Source organism: Betta splendens, chromosome 22 (assembly GCF_900634795.4).
Source record: "Betta splendens chromosome 22, fBetSpl5.4, whole genome shotgun sequence".
In the NCBI taxonomy this organism is placed as follows: Eukaryota; Metazoa; Chordata; class Actinopteri; order Anabantiformes; family Osphronemidae; genus Betta; species Betta splendens.
This window is the reverse complement of record NC_040900.2, coordinates 3552084-3572845: the sequence shown is the minus strand read 5'-3', so window position 1 is coordinate 3572845 and position 20762 is coordinate 3552084. Positions and strand designations below refer to the sequence as shown.

The following is a 20762-nucleotide window of genomic DNA, read 5'->3' as shown; positions in this document are numbered from 1 at the left end:
CTCTCATTAAAGTTACATTTAAACATATCAACCACTGAACTACATTAACAGCTGAAGATGAATTTAAGGCACTTTTAGGAATTTGATTTTTAAAATATCCTGGAAACGTACTTTATCGGTGTAAATATCTATATAATATGTGTTACTGTTTAGAACCAGCCAGTAAACAGGGTTGTACCACATCACTGTTAAAACTGACCAATGTGTGTCTGTTTCATTAGACCTCAGATGTGCTTTTCTTAAGCAGTCGGTGCAATTAAGGCAGAATATGTAACTGTGTCCTAATAGACGATTTAATGCTTTGGCTCGACATTAAGGTTCGGAGTTGCGAGAGCACATCCAAACCTGAGCTGCTGCGTAGCCTCACGACCTGCCTGGTTCCCCCTGAAGCAGGAAGGGCTCCTCCCTTCAGGCGAGAGGTGCGAACTTCACGTGTGAATGTTTTCACCTCCCAAGAACAACGTGAAGTCATTCAGGTTGATAAAGAAAAAAAATATCGTTGGTTAATGCAAACCATTTACTATGAGTTAGTGGATGGTGTGTTTTTTTTTATAAACATTTAGCTCACGCACATATTAATTTGTAAGGCGTGCATGAGCGGAACATCGCAGGCCCGGCGGCAGGAGTCGCTGACATGTGGACGGCGCGTCCGTGGCCCTTTAAGAAACTCCATGTTTTCGCTACATGATGCGTCAACATAAAAAGCGGACGATGCTGCTCGGCTGCGTGGACGCACGCCGAAGTGAGCCGTAGTTCTCGGGGGCGCCGTCGAACGCCTCGCCCCGACCCACGGACCGGTGCTGCCGCTCGAAGTGGACCGGGCGGGCGGCTTTTGCGCCGCGCGGTTCGGAGCGACACGACGAAGGCTCCGCTCGCTCGAGCAACTCGGCATGAGTCTCCGTCCGCTCCGTTCTCCTCGTGCCCGTGCGACGAGCGCACACCTGACGCATCGCTACCTTTGGAAGTGACCCCCTCCTCGCCCCCCCCCCGCGCGTCCGAGCGGAGCTCCGATCCAAGTCTGCGAAGCGGTAAGGCACGAACCAGTCCTCCGGGTCCCGTCGCATCTGAAGGGAAAACTGAAAGTGTGCGGCGGGACACCGCTCGGTGCTGGTGTGATCCGTCAGCTGCGCGGGCGTTCAGATCGCCTCGGCGGAGAAAGCCTCGTTTACCTGAGCAACTTTAGGAGACGCTGTCACCTGCGCACGTGTCGTCTTTTGTGGCCGAGGCTCCAAATATCACACAAGCAGCTTCTGTTGGAGTAAAGTCCACAAACCGCTCGTGTTTATGGGTTTGATGGTGTTTAATGGGGATGAAGGAGACTTGAATTGCACAGGGATTCAGTTTTAAACTGAATCTGGAGAATGGAATTGTGTGTTTTATGTTCACACACGTGTTGTTGTGTGAAAAGTCCATCATTGTTATATTTTGATGAAATCGAACCGGGCATCGTTCGATTCACCTGCTGTAAATCCTCCTGGAAAGAACAGGCTGCATCAGACTCATTACACAAGTCGCCCAGTGCGTTCCCCGGCATAATGGTGTTTGTAAAGTGCGTGCTGGACACACAATGGGGCTTCAGTTCTGGAGCCTGCGCTGGATCTGTGTCTAGTCTGTTCTCCGCGTTCTACCTTGACGCGCACTGTCACAACAGCACGTGGGCGGCGGCCGAAAAGCTGGATCTGAAGCCTGAGCTCGTTGTTACAGACGTGCTTCCTGTCACACAAACGAGCTCCCAGCATCCCACCCAGCGGGGGGGGGGGGGGGGGGGGGGGCAGGCCTGCTCAGTCATCCTCTCCACTAGCGATGCCCAGTGACCACGGTATTATTTATTTAGATGCCCTTTAGTACTAGTTTACTAGTTGGTCGGTTTCAGCTTCATTGTTGATTTCTGGCTGAGCTCCATCGTCTCCTTCAAATGGGAGGAGCGGGTTGAAGACGCCGCCGCTCGTCATCAGAGGCGCAGATGTGGGTCAGTACGGCTCCGCTCCACCTCCGGGTCGGCTCCGTGGCGTCTCTGGTGGGAGTCGGCCGTTGTTTTATAAGATGTTCCTGCTTTAATGGGTCTGTGTGCACATAGCTGGTAGGTGGTGGGCTCCGTGTCCACCTGCTGTGACTGTGTGTGTGTTCAGCTCTCATGCTGCACCTGATGCTTGTGTAGCTGCTGCATGTGGATCCAAAACACTTCATTTTAAATATTATTTACAGTCAAATCTCCTTTTCCTTCTGTGTTTTACTTCCTCTAACATGAAGGCGGACCTCCACCGTAAATAAGGGATCTCAGTCTCCAAGTCTCCTGTATTGACCCACTGTGCCGTAGCTGAGATCTGGGAGAAAACAACAGAAGAACCAGGAGTCAGATGATCCGAACCCTCAGGGCAGTTATTTGGGAAACACAACGAGGCCGAACTGTCTAAAAAGCGCGCTGGTCGCGTTCACAGGCCCATTTCCTGCTCGCCTCTGACCTGCTCCACTCACGTCGCCTCACGTAGGCGATCTAGCGCCTGCGTGGCGCTCTGCCGTACGGTCCGGGGGAGCGGGGACCCGTCGGAGGGCCGGGGTTAACGACGCTGGCCGGTCCCTCTCGCTGGCCCTGCCTCTGTTTCCTCGACTCACCCTGGCACGCCGCCCGAGACACAGCTGTGAAAATTACAGGTCTGTTTCGTGGAAGCGCAGAGGAAGGGGAGGGGGGGGGGGGTAGTGTGTGTGTGTGTGTGTGGGTGTGTGTGTGGGGGGGGGGGGGCGAGCGAGCAGAAAGAGAACAGAGACCCACAGCCCCGGCGTCAGCTGTCGACCGGCCCACAGCTGCAGTGGATGTGGGGGGGTCGCTCCTCACACACACTGGGATTGTTTACACATTGGGGGGGGGGTGGTGGTGGTGGTGGTGGTGGGGGTCTAAACCCTACTTGGCTGCGGCCGCGCGGAACAGAAGCCCTCGCTGTGAGCGACAAACGCCGGCCTCCTTCGCGGCCTTCGGTTTGGCAGACACTAAAAGCCCGACGGAAGCCCCGGCAGGTGGGCCGGGACCCCCGCACCCCCCACCCCCCCGCTGCCTCAGCCGGTCTGAGCATCCAGCATCGGGCCCCCCGTGTGTGTCACAGCCTTTGCTCGTGGGGATCACGGCGTCTCTGCCAGCTTCGTTCTGGCCTCCGTCTCCGAGCAGCGTCTTCTGCTGAGTTTGACTTGTTTCCTGCTCAACGAGACGCGAGGTGTGGTCGGCCACCGCTGCCCCGTGTTGACAGTAAACCGAGCTGCTGGCGGCACGGACCGTTGCCTGGGCTGCGGAGCGGCGCCGGAACGGAACAAGAACTCCTCCCTCTGTTCCCCGTGACGACGGCGCCGCTCGCACGACGGCCTTCTGGCCCGGCGGCGCCGGCGGCGGGGCTGGACCGGAGCCCGGACCCGGCGCTCGCAGCCGCAGCAGCTGTGCGTCTGCAGAGCGACGGCCCGTTCCCCACAGCAGCACGGAGGCATCAAATATTCAGACGCTTTGTCTGCAGCAGACGTGTTCCCCGAAAGGCCTTTCAGCACCGAAATGGAGCAGAGCGCGTCCAAGCTGGCGGCGCTGTCGTCTTCTTAGGAGTTTTAAGTCGTCACTAATGCGCATCTATACATTTTGATTTATTCAGGTTCAAATCTTTGTCTGTGAAAGTCTTTATTTATCAAACGTACAAAGGAAAACGGGAGCCGTCGTCCGCGGGAGGGTGTGGCTCACAATTCCAGGAACTCAGGAACTGAGGGTAAAAATAACCCCGTTAGTAAATAAGGACTGAAAGATGCACAGAAATGTGCGGCGGCATGAAGCCACGAGTCAAATATTAGCAGAGACGGAACATTTAAACAAATGGATCCTTCTGTTGACAGACTCTCGCTTCTAATAAAAAGTGCAGACGTCTCTGGGGACGTCGGGTCGTCGGGGATCTGGAGGCTGATGTGTAGAATCCGGGCTCCAGCTCCATCGAGTGATGATCGATGAGTCCACGATGTCACCGCTCCACCTTCAGCGTGAAAGATGCATCATCATCATCGTCAGTATGTGAGCGTGAGGAGCCGAACAGGGACCATGAGATATTTGACATGAAAATCATCTGGAATATCCAGAATTCCCACTTATGTTACACCTCAGTCTATATGATCCAAGTGAACACATTCCAGGCACATGTTCATCCAAGTGCATTCTGGGTAATCGTGTCTCATGGTTTAATCGTGAGCCTTTAGAGTCTTTCAGCTCATTGTTTTGGATGTTGGAGTTAATAGTTACTCCTAGTTATCTTTCTGTTTTCTGTTTCTGACCGTATTTATTGGAGGACTTGTGTTGTGTTGTGTTGTGTTGTGTTGTGTTGTGTGTGGCCTGTGCGGTGTGTGTGTGTGACGGTCCCGCTGCCGTGTGTTGCCGTGGGATTCTCGCAGCTCGCGTCTCATTAACTCCACACACTCCGCTCGTCTCCAGCCTTTAATTACACAGCGCCGGCGTCGATGAGGACGTTGTCCCAGTCGCGCTCGACTGCTCGTTCACTCCATCACTACAAAAGCCCCGACCTGCGGCTCCGAGCCGGCGATCGAACGCGCCGTTGCTGGTCATAATTGGCCACAAACATTTCGCCCGTCATTCAAATGATCTCACATCCACGTTATTAGATTTCACGTGTCATTAAGAGAAGAGGATGCAGCAAACGAGACTAATTACGAATGCTTTTTGCTGCCATTCATACAACAAGTAATGAGTGTAGATGTCTTTTAAGGATCTGAGATCTTTCAGCTCACACATCATGTTTGCTTTACATACGTCACATCTATAATAATCTCATGTTTGTACAGGATATTATGGGCACTGTGTGATATTATTCATCCAACACATTATTCATCATAGTCTGCCACATGTTTTTCCTGATTAGATTTATTTTGAGTAAATGGTTCTTTATATTATGAATGTAATAATGTTCAGCTAATGAGCTATTTATTTCATAGTGTTTTAACCACGGTGGTGTTGTCCTTTTAAAGGTAGATTTACTCCATTACAGTGTTTTTAGCTACTTACGTGTTACTTATGGAGCCTAAATATCACGACAGCTGATAATATGAGCTCCAAGTCGCAAAGCAACACAACAGTCGCGTGTATTGAGCCGTTCTGCATAAAGTGTAGTTGGATTTTCTAGTTAAATCGCTCTTATTGGTTTAAATGGCCCGCGTTACGCGTTTGAGCTTTCACGAGGGAAGTTTGGTGATTTCTAGGGAGGAATGGATCAAAATACTCCAGAGCGGTTCTTATTTGAGAGAAAGCCCGACTCTGTCATTTCTCACACCTGCCATTAAAAACTAACGGCTATTTGAGCGGCCGATTCCGCCTCGCGCGGTTGAGGGATGTCCCGGTGCAGCGGCGGACGCAGGCGGCGCATGAATATTATCTCCGGCGTGCCACTTCGGAAGTAGGTCACCGCTCGCCGATTTGTTCCGCGCGTCTCCGGCTACTGTGGTGCCGCCTGCTCCGCGGATCGCTGCCCGCGTCCACAGCCCCGGCGACGGGACGCCGAGCATCCAGCGCGGCGCACGGACGGCTTTTCGGTCGCGTGCGCGTGCGGTTTTTTCCCCCCCTCTCCATTTCCGACGGGACGCAGGAGGTGATGGTGACTGGTTCCCGTCGCGGCCGGAGGTGATCGGATCGGTGCGTAGCCTGCTTCCACCAACTCCTCCGCCCGTGACGCGGAGCGGCGGCCGGGGCTCCTTAATCCGCGTTTATCTCGAATGTTCCGCAACATTTGGCGGCGGCTCGTCCCCCTCGCTTCGCGCCGCTGCTCCGGCACGCGGTCACGGCGCCCTCCGCCGCGGCCAACTACGAGCGCGGCAGGCGGGTCTCTAGCGCGACGCCGCCGTTTAATTGCGTTTTCGCCCCCGAACCGATCCAGGATCGGGGCTGGGGGGTGCGTGCGCGGAGGTGACGGGAGGATGGTCCGGTTTTATGGGTTTATTTATTGGGGTTGTTGATGTGCTCCGGGAAAGTGGACTTGCGCTGCTTTGCACACTGTGCGCCAGCTCGGAGCGCCAGGAGCTCGTGCCTCGGGGTTTTTCTGCCACGGTGACAGCTCCACAGCTCGTCCTTCTTCTGAATGAGTGTGTGTGACAGCCTCCTCCTCCTCCTCCATCCTCACTCCCAGTGCTCATACAAACTACAGTTTACTGTCAGCAAAGGAGAGTCACTGGGCGGCTTTACGTGTCAATTATCTTTAAGTAAAGCAAAGCTTCCAATCTTGGTTCTTGGTTCTTGGTGCTCTGGGACTCCAGATATTTCCTGAGCTGCAACATTTAATGCGTGTCAGTAATACATGAAACGGTCCAGCACTCGATAATTAGCAGTGTTTGTTTGAGTTATATTTAGCAAATAATAGTTGATGGTTTACTTCTGTCAAAACCTGCTGTGACTCAGACTCGTTGATCTGCCACCACTTCTTATACAGAACGGCTCAAAGACCGCCTCAGCTAATCAGATATTTAAAATGTTTATTGTTTTAGAGAGCTTACATTTATACAGTACAAAGTTGGCATAATGTTTTGAATTCGTTCTATTACCAACATGAAAACATGTTTTCATATATTGTTTACCAACATATGAGGCCATAGGTTTATGGTATTTTAGTCAGGGGAAATAATGAGAGGTCTTCAGTGCGCTGCTGCTTGTCTTATTCAAATGAAGAGACTTGATTTGATATCCTCAGACAGAAACTCAATGTGCGGCTCCTTCTGTTGTCTTATTATCTGGAAATTAAATTTCTCCCTCATGGATTGCATTTCACGGTTCACCGAGTCGTTCAGCGACGGGGGCAGATTGGGTTACGAGAATGGAAATGTCCGTCCAAAGAGTTGTGTCCACTAAAAAGTGCGTTTGCTTGTTTTTCGTCTATTCATGTACATGTAGGCCTTGTACATGTTTACTGAATCACACATTAGAGCCTTACCAGAATCAATAGACAAATGTCTTACTAGGAAAATTTATTCAAATTGCATTATGTGTCATTAATGATCAGCCCACACCAGGACACGGAGGGGAGTTGAGGACAGAAACCTGTTTAAAAGGCATCAGGAGCGATCTCCCACTTCTCCTGACATTTTGTCGACAAAGAGACCATTGATCAGACAATAATTACTGAAAATGCATCCTTGCAACTTAATTTCTTTGACAGTGATTGATTTTCTCTTAAATTTATACTGAGCAGCATATGTCGCCAATGAATGGAAGCGGAGCCTGGGACCCGTTTCTCAGAGCGTGTGGTGGTGACAGCTGAGCGGCTTTCTAAAGAGTCCATTCATATCAAATACGCGCTTGTTGACTTGTGGAGGTCAAGTAGCACAATCGTGTTCTGGGGCTGAAGACGATCCGTCTCTTCAGGATCATCGTTGCATAAAAGCTCACCTGCATGTGAGTCATCAATAACTTTAAGGATTCTCTAAAGTGAGGTGTTGAGTATAAATGCTCTCCCAGCTTGTTATTAGCGTGTGTGGAGAAGCCTTGATGTTCTCTGTACCAGCCCGTTGACATGGAAACTGAAGATGCTATTGTGTGACAAGTGTTTCTGACGTGAGCTTTGGCGAAATCAGTTCATGAGTCATTTTATCGACTGCTTGTTTTGGTTTCATTAAGCGTTAGCGAATCATTACTTACTTTCACACCACACGAGACCTAAAATAATTAGCTCAGACATGGAATGAGGGCCTCACTGAGGTCAAACGTGCTGCCGTCCGCTCATGTTAAGCTAATTACGCTTCCTGTTCAGTACTGTTAATAATAAGTTAATAATGACGTAAAAAAGAAAACCAGTGGGTGGTCGCTTGTAATGTTGGGCTCCTGTTGGATCCAAGGAGTTGATGTGTGCTTAAATATGTGATGTGTTTCTCCCCAGAGTGTGTATGGACCCATCTGATGAGTGATGATGCTCACTGAAGGCCCACTCTGAGCGGAAACCCACCATCGCAGCATCGCGTGGATGAAGAGCAAGTAGCGTATCTGCTCCCAGATGCTGAGACCATGGTGAAAGCTCAGCGTAGCCACTCGCAGATATGTGGAAGGCCCTGGAAGCAGAAGGACGGCAACAGAAAGGGAGGCGGCGTGAAGAAGGGGACGGAAAGGAAGAATGAGAAAAGGAAGGAGAGGAAGAAGCCGCAGCGGCGCCGGAAGAAGACGCTGGCGGCGGGTGATGGAGACGCACTGGACTGCTGCGTCCTGCTCACCCGCCTGGAGGAGAACGGAGCTGAGGGCGAGGAGAAAGATGCAGCCGACGCTTTAAAGGGCAAAAAGAAGCTGGAGCCCCGCTCCGCTCGCAGGAGGACCAAATGTGGACTAAAGGAGGCTCCCACAGCGGAACAGAATGCACCTCAACCAAAACTCACCCGACCCGACGCCTTACTGGTGTGTAGCGCACCCGTGCTGGAGCCCCGGCGGCGCAGGATGGCCTCGCTCAACGCCGAGGCCGTCAACAGCCTGCTGCTGTACAGGCACCAGTCTGTGGCGCCCGCCAGCAGGGAGCGGCCTCGCGGCGCCGCGCGAGCGAAAGGCGACGAGACGGCCGCCAAAGCGCCGCCTGCGGAGGGGGAGGAGGGGCGGGAGGAGGGGGAGAAGCCGAAGAAGCCGCGGCGCTCGCCGGCCGCGGCGCCGGACATCGACTGGCTGGCTCTGCTCACGCCGACGCCCCGGCGCCAGGCCGGCCTCACCGCCGCCACGCTGCTCAGGCTCACCAGCGCCCAGTACGGACACAGGCGGCAGAGGAAGGCGGCGGCCGCAGCTCAGGACGAGGTCGGCGGAGGAGCAACGCAGAGCAAAAGAGCAGCGCGTCCCAAGCAGGAGCCGCTCAAGCACAGGAGACCGGGCGCGGAGGAGCCGGGCCGCCCCCCGCTGGGCTCCAGCGCCCCCCCATGCTGCCTGTGTAAGACAGAGGCCCCGGATCCGGAGTGGAAAGGCGGCGCCGGAGGCCAGGAGTGTCTCCCCCACGCCCTCCACCGCGGCCCCCGCTCCCTGAAGCCGATCAAAGAGGAGCAGGCGGAGGCGACGGTGTCGTCCTGCTACTGCTGCTCCCAGGACAGGTGTGTGGAGTACTGCCACAGACTGGCCCTCTTCCTGGAGGACAAGGCCTGCAAGGAGCCGGAGGACGGCGCGCTGTCCGACGTGTTCCACCACCACCACCACCACCACCATCACCACCACCACCACCACTCCGTATCGCACGCAGCAGCCTTAAGCATCAGCCCCCACAGCTACGCGTGCTTCCCCGGCTACTACGTCCACTTCAGCCGCCCGGACGCCCCTCCCTCGCCCATGTCGCCCCTCGCTTTGTGCCCGGGGAGCGCCCCGAGGCCCAGCCCCCGGCCCGGCGCGGCTCCGCAGCCCTCAGGGATCACCCACCCGGTGTACTGCTGCACCTCGGTGGAGGCTTGCTGCGCAGAGCCCTGCAGGATCAACGGCTACTCGGCCTTTGCCAGTGTGATTCCGGCGGCGAGATGCTCCTTCGGCCCCGCGGACGGCGCCAGGTGCAAACACGACATCAAGAGAGGTAAGACGGGCGTCAGGAGCAGCATCGCAGAGCACCTGATGTGTGATGTGACCGGGAGTAGAATGAGGCTGGGCTGTAGAGCGGTGGGATGCTGTGAGGAGCGTCTGAGCTTAGGAGGCAGCGTCGCTCCCATTCCAGCAGCCGAAGCGGCACCATGTGCCCAGAATCGCTGTAGCAGCGGGCGTTGGGATCGCTGGTGCTGGAATGTCACTTGAGTGGGAAGTAACAAAAAAGCACGGGATAAAGGCCGAGGTCTCCTTTTGTCTCAGTCTGAATGGAGGCCGTCGGGCAGCGAGCGCGAGGCCCGCGGAGCCGAAACCCAACGAGCCGATTCAAGCTGCCGCGTTTAAGTCGGACGCGTGAGCCGTAACAGGAAGAGCGACGGCCGCAGCGAAAGGAAAGAAGTGGAGCGGTTTGTGTTTAAAATACCTGAACGTGACCACAGAGCAGCTCACGGGGCCACTTTCTGCTAGGCTGTGAAAAAGTGTCACAGCTTTCTTACATAAGCTTTCTCACACACATAACTTCATTAGTAGCATTTACGGGTCGTCCTCATTTAATGTGCTGTTGGTACTGGGAGGTAGTTAATCCTAATTAACTGGGAAATTTAGAACTGGCAGGAAGCAAAGATTCATAAACATGTCGTAAAATTAAAGTTCAAGTACTGTAGAGTGCGACGGGCACAGACCCGTACGCGTGCGGCTCCGTCCTCCAAGGAGCGAATGAAGGATGGAGATGAGGTCTGGATGCAGAGCGCTGGGAGATCATGCTAGCGCTAAATCATGCTAACGACATCACCACAGCTGTGTCAGGGAAATATGCAGTGTGTGTGTGTGTGTGTGTGTGTGTGTGTGTGTGTGTGTGTGTGTGTGTGTGTGTGTGTGTGTGTGTGTGTGTGTGTGCGCGTGTGTGTGCGCGCGCGTGTGTGTGTGCGCGCGCGTGTGTGTGTGCGCGCGCGTGTGTGTGTGCGCGCGCGTGTGTGTGCGTGCGTGTGTGTGTGCGCGCGTGTGTGTGCGCGCGTGTGTGTGTGCGCGCGTGTGTGTGTGCGCGCGTGTGTGTGTGCGCGCGCGTGTGTGCGCGTGTGTGTGCGCGTGTGTGGGTGCGCGTGTGTGCGCGTGTGTGTGCGCGTGTGTGTGTGTGTGCGCGTGTGTGTGTGTGTGTGTGCGCCTGTGTGTGTGTGCGCGCGTGTGCGCTCTGTCCCAGACTCTCCCATTAAACCTCATCGTCTCCCCGTCTCTGTCCCGCCTCCAGATGACTTCCCGTCCGGCCTCAGTGAGCGCCACAGCGCCTCCTCCGTCCCCGTCTGCCCGAGCCCCCGGATCCTCACCGGCTGCCCCATTCCCGCCGCGCCTCCGGCGGGCCAGTCGGTGCCCCACGTTCAGACCCCGCTGTCCGACCCCAGCCAGCCGCAGCCGCCTCTGCAGGTGGCAAAGGAGTGCCCCCAGAGCGCCAAGTCGCCCAGCGGCTCCCGCTCCGGCGCCCGCGGCACCGGCGGCGCCGGCCCGGCCGCCTGCGCTCTCATCAGGGGCAAGAAGCAGAAGCCGGACCCGGCCGGCGCCGCGGGGCAGACGATCATCAAGCAGCCGAAGAGCAGCCGGCAGAAACGCACCAACGGCTGGCGGCCCGTGGGCCCGGCCTTTCAGAGAGAGGTTTTCTCTGTGGTACGTACACAAAGCTGCTGATGTTTCATTTCACCACTTCATTTTTCCAACTGTTGAGTCACGGGATTGTTCAATGCAGATCACGTCCTCCCGCAGCTTATCAGCCTCGAGCTGCTGGAGGACTCAGTACTTCCTGCTGCCTTTGTTTCCAGGGAGAGGAGGCTCTGGTGCTCAGGAAGTGCTTTGAGGGGATTCAGAGGGACGGGGAACTCATTCGGGTCAGAGACACCGTTCTGCTGAAATCTGGACCAAGGAAGAAGTCTCTGCCTTATGTGGCCAAGATCTCAGCCCTGTGGGAAGAGCCAGAGTCGGGTGAGACACACGCGCTGCACACAGTGTTGACACGCGGCACCAGAGAAGCTGAACTAATGCTGTAATAACCGCCTCCAGCTCTGAGGTGACCTGCGCGCGTGTTGTTTTTCTTGTCTTCAGGAGAGATGATGATGAGTTTGTTTTGGTACTATCGTCCAGAACACACGCAGGGAGGACGCAGCCTGAGCGTGAATTGTGAGGTGAGGCGAGTTTAAATAGTTTTGAGAGTGTTGTTTACTGGGCATTTGCTGAAATCATGAACCAGGAGAGCGACTCCAGCACGTGACCGTGGAATCCGGCATTTCTGTGTCTGCGCTGGTGCAGTGCAGCGCCTGAAACATTAATATGCAAGTAGCAAATCTTATACTTGAAGTAAGAGTGAGATGATGACGTGTCGAGGAAAGCTCCTGAGCCGCGCTGCTTTTCTCAGCAGCTCCAGCAAACGGCAGCAGCAGGCGAGAAGGGAGCAGCGGTGAGGTCTCTCTTTTCTTTTCTTAAACCACTGTTTTATTCTTATTCTTCCCCGTAGAACGAAATCTTCGCGTCCCGTCACCAGGACGTGAACAGCGTGGCCTGTATTGAAGACAAATGCTATGTCCTAACACTGGCACAGTATTGTCGGTAAGAACAGAAGCAGCCTGAAGTTCACAGCGACATGTTCTCGGCTCCTCTTCCACCTGTGACGTCTTGTGTTTGTGCAGATTTTGTGCCTTGGTCAAGCGCCGCCGGGAGGGCGTGCGCGGCAACGCGGCCTCGCTGGTGGTGCCGCCCGCCGCCGCCGGCGACGCCGCGCCCCTCCACCACCACTGTGTGCCCGACGACGTGGACCCCGAGCTGGTGTTCTTCTGTCGCCACGTTTATGACTTCCGCTACGGACGCCTTCTGAAGAACCTGCAGTAGCAGCGGCCTCCTGCAGCCTCTGGGGGAGGGAGGGGAGGGAGGGGAGGGAGGGGGGGGGGGGGGGCCGGAGCTTCAGGATGAAGGATGGAGAGGGGAGCTTTCGTTTTCATTTCACACGTCATGCTCATAATTACCCTGCCTCCTGTTTATTTAGTAAGAGTACCAGTTGTTATGGCAGTGTTACCAGTCTTACAATGGGCTTAAATGGTGGTGTGCTGTTTGGCGCTCTGGTGTCGTAGCAGCTGTGGAACATGCGCTGCTGTAGAAAATGCTCCTGTAGCTCTTAGACGTGAGTTCTGATAGATGACAGGTCGATGTTACATGTGATTAACGTTACTATCTGCATTTATGCCGTAGCTGGAAAGTCAGAAGTAGAGCATTTCATTGTTTTCTCTAAGGAAATGGGGAATGGAGGTCTCTGTCCGAGTGGCTGAAGGCTCATAATCACCGTTGTGTTTCCTTCTCTGATTAGTTTTTTTCTGGGCCCGTGTGAACATGGACGAGGCCGCGCTGAGAAATGAGGATCCCAGTTCCCCCAGCGTTTAATCGGCCTCGGGCTCCAGCCACATGCACAGAGAAAGCACAGTTCGACTGGTTGAGCTCTGCAGCGACTCAGGCCAGTGAGCCAGGCATCAGCCACTGCTTTGGAATACTTCCTCAAAGCTGTTTGCCAGATGTGTGATTCGGAGTCAGCTGAGTGTGTATTTGCATTTATCTGTGTGGATGAGCGTCTCTTCACGGCAGATGGCTTCGGTTTGTCCCCTATATTCTTGTTTCTTCACCAGTGAGAGCGTGAATAATGTATTCAGCGTAGCATTTAGATCGATGGTGATTCATTCCTATGTCTGAGAAAAGATATGTATTTATTTCTGTACTGAGAAAATATAATTTATTTTCAAGAAACATGATTTTAAAGAATAGATTTTTAGACTAGAGCGGCTTTCATTCCTGGTGAGAGAAGTTGTTTCTCCTCCTGAGACGAGAGGCGCGAGCTGCTTGTGTTTGTGTGACCTGGTGCGTGTGTGTGTTGATGTTGACGAACCTCCGGGCGGATGTGAGGACGCGTTGGGGGGGTTCTGACACGTGAGCGGGGATGCAGAACCTGCAGGACCAAACCTCGGCCTCTGCCTGCTTCCGGCCGCGTCTCCCCCGATGATGAAGCTTTGCCTCCTCACCTTTTAAACGCTCCAGTAATTTAAACCTACCTAGCCATTAGCCTGTGCCCTTGATCCTGCTGCCTTATAGAACATTCCCAGCCTTTCATTTATCGGCCCGGCCTCGGGTTACGATGCTTCTTCATGTGCTGATATTGATTCCTAGAGCCTTGAAACGCGCCGCGGGTTCATGTTTTTACCGCGATGCGAAGCAGAAAACGGGCCCTAATTAACACGTTCAATCAGACAAAGCGATCGTTGGTACCGAACGCTGATCCCCTCATTCTAAGTTTGTGGTTTCATCGTTAAGCTCTGGTTTGGGTCTAATGTGCCGCCACATGCATCACGTTCCAAATAATTCCATTACCAAAGGATGCACTTTGAGCTGAGCTGTGGACGCAGCTCAGAGGAAACATAGTGATCTGCATGAAGGAGGAAACTACAAACTAATCATATACTGAGAGTGTGTGTTGGCTGAACATGCCCACATCCTGCCCACATCTGCTTTACTCTCTACAGAGGGTGAGCTCCATTAATTTGGTATGTTAATCTACAAAAATAGAGTTGAGTGTAATCAGCTAATGGATTCATATTTGACTTTCTGGCCTCCTCATATGAATGAAGTGCATAGAGCTCAGTTCATTCCATCAGAGCGGCGGTGGGACGTCTTCACCAGCTGATCCATGGTAAATATTCATAGAGCCTGGATGCTCAGGAGTCGGTTCACAGAATGACATTTCATTTTAAATTAAACCCCCGCTTGATGTGGTTCTGGGTTCGGAATCGCTCAGTACATTCTGTACTATGGCCTTAGGAATCATTCAGCAAAATAATTATGTTTAATCAAGATTTGTGGAACGTCTGTCTTAATTGGTCCTTCGTGCCTCTTCCCATTAACCCACAAATATTCCGAGCGTTTTTCATCACGAGAGGGATGAGCAGTCGCGTTTGTTCCTTTGTACTGCCTTCTGGATGCCTTTCATATTTGTCCAGTGACGCTGATGGTTTGTTGTTGACGCACCACAAATGTTTGCGCCACAAAACGGGGGCGAAGGACTGGAGGTGTATCAAAACACGAATTTACTCCCATTCCCAGGTGTACAAAACCGAAATTTCTTCTTCAGATGTGAATTTATGTTTATATTCTTTGCATGGAATTTTTGAAATATGATGGAAATATTAATCACAGCACAGAATATTTGTATGGTTTCAAATGGACCTCTGTAATATAAAAATATTTAATTGTAATAAATAATATATGAGTTTGAAAGTGTGAGTATGTGACTTGTTTGACAGGTGCAGTACTCGATGTTGCCACGTGGTGGCGCGGTCTGCCACTATTTTACCAACAGCACACAGTGATCAGAGAACACTGACATGTTTAAAATGGGCTAAAAAGTAACATTAAAACTCATGATCTACAGGACGTTCATGCATCAGTACTATTGGTCGTTTGGGGCTGCGAGTTGGATTCTCAATGCAGATGATCCATGATTAGGAATATTCTTTGGAAGCAAATTAAAAAAAAACCTGCTTCTGTGGCTCCTGACACCCAAAAACCCACAAACGCTTCACCGGCGGCAACTTTTAATTCTTTTAAAGAACCCTGTGTCCAGTGAAACCAACGTCAGAGACAAAAAGCCTTTTTTCTAGAGGCTCTCAGAGATGACATATTCACTATAAGCTCCTGCTTATGCTGAAACGTGCCTGCGTTCCCTGCTTCATGCGAGAGCTGAGGCCGAACGCCTCCTGACGCTTCACGTTGTCCCTGTTGTTTGTTGCTTCTCCCCACGGAAGCAGAAAACAATAATGACGCTGCCTATCTTGACATTCATCATTTTCATAATCCATCAGACGTCTCTGTGTTTGTTCGGTTTTATTTATAAACCGGGTAAAACCTGAAAATGCCTCTTCAGACAATGAGACAGAACAGCACTGTCATTTCATAACATATATTTGCAAGTAGCATCTCCTCATATTCCATAAGAACATCATGAACATTTGCTCCTTAAGACCCATTTAAACTAGTTGTTGTCGACCATGACGACGACGTCCTTATAAATAGAAGCGTGTGATGATGTAAATGATTTCGTGTTCCTGTTGGCAGAAGTGACAGATTCTCCCTCGATACGACATTCAGCAGCGTCCCCTTGTCTTCTATTGTAAACTCACATATTCACACTGCAGCTCATTCCCACCTCCACCACCTGCTTCACAGTCATCCCTCACTTATATGTTTATCTGTAAATGAGGTCTAGTTCCGGTCGTACGAGCAGCGTCTAAACCCACATCCTGTTTGGGTTCGACTTGTTTTTGTGAGATTAAACTTTTTTTGTGTGTTTCTTTTACAAACCTAATGGACAAAGACTCCACTTGGCATTTTAAAGTTTTTTTTTTTTTCTAAAAATCTAATCTTTCTCAAATATAAATTTCAACTTATAGCTTGTAAACTATATTATAACTATTGTGAGTGTTTTTCCTGGCTTACATTTTATTTGGCATATTAGACTTGATCCAACTTCAGCCTCCGCTGGAGCGTCGCTCGTGAGATTGCTCATTTCTCTGCTTTTGTTCAGGTTGGTGTGAGTCATTTTCTGTGGAGCTGCTCTGAGCCGTTCTGATACGATCACTGATAGTAGTAACACCAAGTGGTGCAGTTTCCAAACTTAGAACAGTGACATTTATTAGAGTCACAGCTTCAAGAAGGACCGAAAGCAGCTGTTTCTGCAAATATTGGTATATTTAAAATATAGCACAGACTTACAGTCACTGAGGTGATTTATGTTTAACAGGTTTTAAATGATGCTTTTATAAACACTGTTTATTTCCATATTCTTAAACGTTTGCTCAGTTGCGTCCTGATGAACAAAATAACTCATTTCACACGATCACCACCTACATGTTGACATTTAAACACGCGACAGGTGTTTTTTTTTTTTTGCGAACGGAACCTGTTTAATCAAATGTTCGTCAAATGTCACCGCTGCAGCAGTGAAGTGTAGAAGGCGTTTAGATGCTTGTGGCTGAACGGAGCGACAGACAGCGCAGAAACTCTGCACGTTCGTGTTCCGTCCTCCATGAAATCAGTGGAGCGAGAAAAACAGATGAAGCACATTTACATGTTACACACGTGCAGTTACACTAATAATGGTAACATTAAAGCACTGGATGCATTCTGTAAATACTATTAACACCAGGAACAAGAACCCAATTATATCTCTGCATATTAAATAAAATCACAGCCGAAAGCTCATAAATATGTAAAAAATAGATAATTAAACAAATACTTCATTCTTCCCACAGCAGTCTGGATTTTTATCGCTGTATAAATCCTCACCGAGCCGTGTGCTGCTTCACATTTTGATTGTTTTTCCTGAGTGTGGCTGCGTTCAGCTTTAAATTCTCTTTTCATTACGAATGGCGACAAGATTCATATGGTCACACCAGCAGCCCCTCGAGGCCCCGGCCCCAGGTCTAAGCAGCCTTTCTGTGTGTTTTTAGCATCATCGCGACATGCAATCTATTCCAGCCTGGTCTATTTACAATGAATGAACTAGAATGAAGCCTGTGTCTTAGTGCTATGAAGCATTAGCATCTGTGTAGTTCAGCTTCAGCTTGTTATGACGACAGTATCACACTAATAGGAAAAGGCCTAAAAACCTGCCCCCCCCCCACGGGGGTCTCAGACCATCAGTCTGAGCCCAAAAGCTCTGAGACACTGACTCCACCGGCCCCGTCGAGATCCGGCCTGCGTTTTACTGCTACTTAAGCGTAGCTGTCGTGCAGAACCACGTTCACGTTCACAGCGGCGCCCGGTAACGCTGCGGCGGAGGTGCGATGGCGCGTCAGTCTGTGGGTTCTGGTGAGGATGCTCGACCCTTGACCCCCGTCCTTTCCTCTGTCCCTCCTCCAGGACAGGAAGCGGTGGCACATGTAGGACAGCAGCTTGTTGTGCAGTGAGGCGTAAATGAAGGGGTTGTAGCAGGCGGAGCTCATTGCGAACAGGTGGCTCGACACCTGGATGACGTTTATATAGTCCTTCCCCAAGATGGAGAAGTCCGTGTCCAGGTCGTGGATCAGATTCACCACCTGCGAAGTGGTCATCCTCATTTAACATCATCTCATAATCAATTGTGCACAGCTTCTGACATCCGTCTCAATCACATTTACCTGTAACGGGAGCCAGGAGAAAGCAAAGCACAGCACCGACACCAGCAGGAGGCAGAACGTCCTCCTCCTCCGTCTGCTCCACGCGGCTCGAGCGGACCTCAGCTCCGGACACGCCATCAGGCTGGACATGGTCCTCTGCTTTAGTTTGTAGGATATAGCACAGTAGGAAACGGAGACGGCGCCGAGCGGGACGAAGTAGGAGAAGACGAGGATGAAGGAGGAGTAAACGAGGCGGGCGCGCTCCTGGCCGTCCCAGAACTCCTCGCACACGGCCATCTGCAGGCCCGCGGCCCGCAGGTCCAGGTAGACGGTGTGCAGCGCTGTGGGCGTGGCCAGGGCCAGCGCCGACAGCCAGATCAGCAGCACCAGGGCCCAGCAGAACTGGCAGCCGCCCCTCCTGCGGATGGGATGGGCCACGACTACGTAGCGGTCCACGGCGATGGCCATGAGGGAGAGGACGGCGGCGAAGACGGCCGCCGACTGCATGACGCTCACCAGGTGGCACAGGTGGGGCCCGAAGACCCAGCCGCGCCGGTCGAACGCGTACGAGGCCGTCAAGGGGACGCAGAGGACGCACATGACCAGGTCCACCAGCGCCAGGTTGCTGAGCAGGAAGTTGGTGGTGTTGTGTCTCTTCTTCTTGTGCCAGATGAGGAACAGCAGGAGGACGTTGCCGGAGCAGGCGACCAGGACCACGGCGGTGTAGAGGGGGATGAAGACGGGCCTCAGGTCCAAGAGGAGCTCCAGGCCGGGGAAGGAGGCGGGGGAGGGGGAGGGGGAGGAGGCGTTGGCCCCGGGCTGGTTCATCGGCTTCTCCCAGTCCATGGCTGCAGAAGCCAGAGCCAGTAATTAGCTGTTGTGAGGGAGCTGGCGCTCTGCATGGTTTCAAGCGTTTATTGCCAACGCAGAGGTGCACTTTGACGTCCACTTGGTTTGAGACGAACGTGATATTAACATGATTATAGGTTTTTAAACAATGAGTCACGTCAGGAGGCCAATTAGTGACCACCCTCAAACATCTGAGTCACTAAATCTCAATAAAAGGCTAAAGCAAGAAGTGAAGATGCCCCTCAACAACAACACGTCTGCAGCATCGTTTGTTTTGTTATAACCAGCAATCATCCGCGTCCACAGACCCTCTGACAGCGATGTCATCAGGCAACCTGAACTCTGCAATCACATGTTATGGACCTGAAGAAAAGCTTTGAGCGTTTCCATTAACCGTGACTTCAATAATTTGTTTCATTAACAAAAGCCACAGCAGCAACGAGCAGGAGGACGCTCGACTTGGATTTGCAAAACGTAGTAAAACATAAAGATTTAATGTGTTTGGCTCCTGCAGTGAATGGAGCAGTTTTAATGCCCTGGCAGCATCAAAGAGTGAGTCTCATTAATAAAAACCTGATTATGTCACAAGTGTTCCTTCACCTAAAGAGCTTGGGTCCATTGATGTGAAAGCTGAGCCTGAGCCTTTTACCACAATAGTGAATTACACGTCTAACACATATGACAAATGGAAGCAACAGTGACTCCTCTAATGTCAATACACAAAGTCTTTTAGATAATATGCCCAACAACATTAAACATTAAAACAATATATTGACAAATTCTTGAAACTAGCAGTACATTAATTTTCAAAAATTATAGATTAAATGAATGAAATAAAAGTCTCACCTCTTCACTGCAGCCGGCTCCGATTCAGAATAAAGCTGGGGCTTTGCCTCCATCTCTCTCTCTCTCTCTCTCTCTCTCTCTCTCTCTCTCTCTCTCCCTCTCTCTCTTCATGCTGTACAGTATTTTTTATGAATGCGTCACCTTCACTATGGCTTAAAAAAAAGATTCCTTGTCTCTCATTTCAATCAGCAGTAGTGTCTGTATGGCCCCAGTGGACGGTCATTATTATCTCTCAGCAGCCTCTCAGATCATTAGTGAGCCCTGTTTTATGCTCTTTTCATATGTCCTTCAATCATTATCATTTTCTGTTGGGACTTATCGCATGTCTGGGTTTTTCTCTAGTCATGTTCTACAGATTGCGAAACACTTGTCATCATTTTTTCCTCTATATCATTACCGCCATTAGCAGCCATTCTAAATCTGTCCTGTAGATTTTTAACCAACTTTCACAAATTATCTAAGAAGAGGAAATACTGTGTAATTGAGTGATTTTCCTGAGCAGTCCATGTTCCCACCTTCACTTCTGAGAATCATTTGAATAGATGTCACATTTCCAGCTGTGAGGGTTTTGCACAATGCGGCCGCCTTCGACACAAACACACCAGAAGCCAACACGAGCAGAGCAGAAATTGGCCGATTCGGAGAGAAGCCATGATCTCTCCTCGGCAGCTGCATCCTAAATATTCATAAAACTCCAGATAATTTCAGAATTGCCAGTCTTTGTGCCAGCGTGCCGGAGAAAACAGTGTGGCCTTGTGATTCATCATGTGCGTCGGTGCAAAGGTTAGATAATGAAGATTAAGAAGGACGCGGGGACACGTCACTATTTCTGAAGCGTTTTTTTTTGCATTTGACACCAATTTAGATCGTCATTGAGAACTAACACATAATTCAAATGATGCGTAACATCCTTTCTCATAAACCATGCAGTGACATAACATTGTAGGACAGATTACATGCTGAATTTAAACGTAGTATATTCTTGTTTCCAGTTTGATAAGACTCGTTGATTATGATCAGTAAAAGTCTCAGGCTTGAGCTGAACTTCCAGTTCCCAGATGTGGAGGCTCTGGTACTGATTAAATTACTGAGCCAGTTCAACTTCTGGAGAAAATACCACGAAACATCAAACCCAACGGTTGTCGCTTCCAACATGAAACAGATGATGGTGCAGTTTGATGAGCTTTCTTTTTTGGAGTGACCTGAGCTGGTCTGAGAAGGTCCATCTGTCCTTGATAATATCAAGCAGCAGAAAAGATGTTTTTTTCTGTGTCCTACTGAAAACTCCAGGGGCAATTTCCAAACAAATGCATAGTGGGAAAATCAATCAAGGATTTTTTTTTTTATGTTTAAAGATT

At 51.2% G+C, this 20762-nt stretch overlaps 2 protein-coding genes across 4 annotated transcripts; one reads left to right on the top strand and one right to left on the bottom strand.

The window, feature by feature from the left end:
- The first annotated feature begins 604 nt into the window (after positions 1-604).
- Positions 605-14830, top strand: bahd1 (bromo adjacent homology domain containing 1). 3 transcript variants are annotated; one of them, XM_029139456.3, is made up of 7 exons: positions 605-1028; positions 7890-9533; positions 10785-11194; positions 11347-11506; positions 11627-11706; positions 12036-12127; positions 12208-14830. In XM_029139456.3, the coding sequence occupies exons 2-7, from the start codon at positions 8015-8017 to the stop codon at positions 12404-12406; spliced, it is 2460 nt and encodes an 819-aa protein (XP_028995289.1). In that variant the 5' UTR covers positions 605-1028; positions 7890-8014; the 3' UTR covers positions 12407-14830. The 3 variants fall into 3 exon arrangements, with proteins under 3 accessions (XP_028995289.1, XP_028995291.1, XP_028995290.1); XM_029139458.3 differs by lacking the exon at positions 605-1028 and adding an exon at positions 5434-5659; XM_029139457.3 differs by lacking the exon at positions 605-1028 and adding an exon at positions 5673-7408.
- A 596-nt stretch (positions 14831-15426) lies between these two features.
- On the bottom strand, positions 15427-19109 carry prlh2r (prolactin releasing hormone 2 receptor). The gene is made up of 2 exons (XM_029140219.3): positions 17731-19109; positions 15427-17649 (listed from the first exon to the last, which is right to left on the bottom strand). Exons 1-2 carry the CDS (start codon positions 18553-18555, stop codon positions 17326-17328), a joined length of 1149 nt encoding a protein of 382 aa, XP_028996052.1. The 5' UTR covers positions 18556-19109; the 3' UTR covers positions 15427-17325.
- Positions 19110-20762: the final 1653 nt, after the last annotated feature.